General features: G+C 45.1%; 1 protein-coding gene across 1 annotated transcript; it reads right to left on the reverse strand.

Moving 5' to 3' along the window:
- Nucleotides 1-599: 599 nt before the first annotated feature.
- LOC120380909 (olfactory receptor 4M1-like) lies at nt 600-1,538 on the reverse strand. The gene has a single exon (XM_039498811.1). The coding sequence runs from the start codon at nt 1,536-1,538 to the stop codon at nt 600-602; it is 939 nt and encodes a 312-aa protein (XP_039354745.1).
- Between the last annotated feature and the right edge of the window lie 1,073 nt (nt 1,539-2,611).

The raw sequence follows: 2,611 nt of genomic DNA on the forward strand, positions 1-2,611 counted from the left end.
AGAATAAATCCTTAGGGTACTACTTTATTTCTATATAGATACTACAGAATTACCCTGTAGATACTAAAGTTATCCGACAAATACTGTAGACTTATTCAACATTTACTGCAAATTACTCAATAGCTTATTCAGAGTTACTCTATAGTTACTCTGGACTTACTACTGAGGTCCTCCACAGACACAGTAGAGTTACTCCATATGTACAGCAGAATTACTACAAAATTAGTTCACATATGCCACACTGTTACTAAAAAGTTAATCCTTTGACATGGACATTTCGTTTATAGGTATCACTGTATTAGCACATAGACATTAAAGAGTTACCTCACCATTGCTCTGTAGATATTACAGAATTACTCCACAATTACTCTATAGATACTTCAGATGTGCTCCATTGTAACTCCCTTGATCCTACCTCATTACTCCAGCATTACTCTGGTGTAATTGAATGCAGATTCTGGCCTCTCAAATTGATAAACTTGTATAAATTCACCAGTTCAGAGGGCAGAGGGGACCGCAATGATAATCTAGTCAGACACAAGCCAGATAAATTCTCTGAAATAATTCCAAATCCTGCACTTTTTTATTTCTACTTCCTTTTATTTCCTTTGGCAGAGCCCGTGTCTTACCAGCAGCCTCTTCATGGCACTGATGATCTCCTTGTTCCTGAGTGTGTAGATGATGGGGTTCATGAGGGGGAAGACCACGGTGTGGAACACGTACACCACCTTGTCCAGGGAGAAGCTGCGGAAGGGCCGGCAGTAGATGTAGATGGCTGGGCTGAACATGATGAAGACGATGATGATGTGAGTGACACAGGTGGAGGCCGCCTTGCTTGTCCCCTTTGAGGGGTCACCTGCATGCAGCCGGACCAGCAGGGCCCCATAGGAGATGAGCAAGAGGAGGAAGCACATCAAAATGGCCAGGCCACTGTTGAAGAACATGAACAACTCCAGCATGTAGACGTCAGTGCAGGCCAGCTTGATCACCTGGCTGATGTCACAGAAGAAATTGTCCAGCTCATTGGGGCCACAGAATGGGACCTGGATGATCAACACCACCTGCAGGATAGAGTGCATGAAGCCCACGGCCCAAGAAGCCCCCACCAGGGCACAGCAGACCTCCCTGCTCATCATGTTGGCATAGCGCAGGGGATGGCAGATGGCCACGTACCTATCAAAGGCCATGCCTATGAGCAGGAAGACCTCAGATGCTCCCACGAAGTGGATGAAGAAGATCTGGGCCATGCAGCCCCCATAGGAGATCGTCTTGCGGCGGGAGAAGAAGTCAGCCAGCATCTTTGGGGGGGTGACGGAGCAGTAGCAGATATCCAGGAAGGCCAGGTTGGCCAGGAAGAAATACATGGGGGAGCCCAGGTGAGGGTCGCTCCGGATGGTGAGGATGATGAGGATGTTGGCTGGGAGGATCATGGAGTAGAAGATGAGGAACAAGACGAAGAGGAAGAGCTGGATCTCCTGGGTCTGGGATAGCCCCAGCAGCACAAACTCCATCACCCCAGTGCTGTTTCCACGCTCCATCCCTGTAACACATCCACATGGTACATTGTCATTGCTACAATTGTAGATCCAAGCAGTTAGCCAAAAAATCAGAGTTCCAGTTAGGAGGGGAATTTGGTGATGAAGTCAATAATTTCTTTTATGCCATACTGCATAGTTACAGAAAACATATAAATCCTGTTTCCCTGAACACAGGAGGAACCAAACAACAGGACAGAGTGTCTTTGATCATTGCTCAAATTCTCTTTCAGCCAGCACCCCAGCCTGAAACTTTGCTCAGTCTCCCGGCTTCTTTCACCTTCAATCTCTCTGTCCTATTCCTCACCCAAACACCCCCCCCTTACCCAAACAATACTCAGCAAAGCCATCCACCCACATAATTCTCATTCCTGGATGGACTCACATTTGCCTTTGTTTTGTCTCTCACACCTATCCTATATGAGGGGCAGCGGTTATGCCCCAGCCACCGATTGCTAGAGTCCAACACCAGAAGGGATCCTTGTGATAGCTGGACCTTCTGTATTAGGCTCGGAAAGGTGAGATTTTTATCAAGCAATGTTGATTGAGGTCGGTTTCACCAAGCACACATGCAATCGGACGACGGAATATTTCCATCCATAATAATCCAAATTTACAAGGCAAAGTAAGAAAAATGCTGCTTAAGAATTTCTTAGTGTTTGACTTAAGGACATTTACTTTGTGTATTTTGACATGGGATTTGACCATTTTTATTTAAGTGGTTATAAAGCTTGAATGTTTTGAATCTCAGCATCTCTTGTCATGAGATAATTATTGTCCCCGTTGTTTGATTCCCTCCTAATTTCCGGTGTGAAAACGTGTATTGCTAAACATCCAAAAAGGGGCTTAAAATAAACATCGATATTGACCATTTAGATAATAAAAATGGACTTTTGCTGAGCCTGTATATAACACGGGCTGTGGGAGGCCCCTGGGTTCATGCTGGTTTGAATTTGAGGAAAAACAGCCCCACTTGATTGACATTGACCCCCAACATAATTATAGTTTATTATTTGTATTGGAGGCGGGCGTTTGACTGAGTATCACAAAACATTCTGGCAAAAACTAGCACTAGC

The sequence above is a fragment of the Mauremys reevesii genome, linkage group 13 (genome assembly GCF_016161935.1).
Source record: "Mauremys reevesii isolate NIE-2019 linkage group 13, ASM1616193v1, whole genome shotgun sequence".
NCBI lineage: Eukaryota > Metazoa > Chordata > Testudines > Geoemydidae > Mauremys > Mauremys reevesii.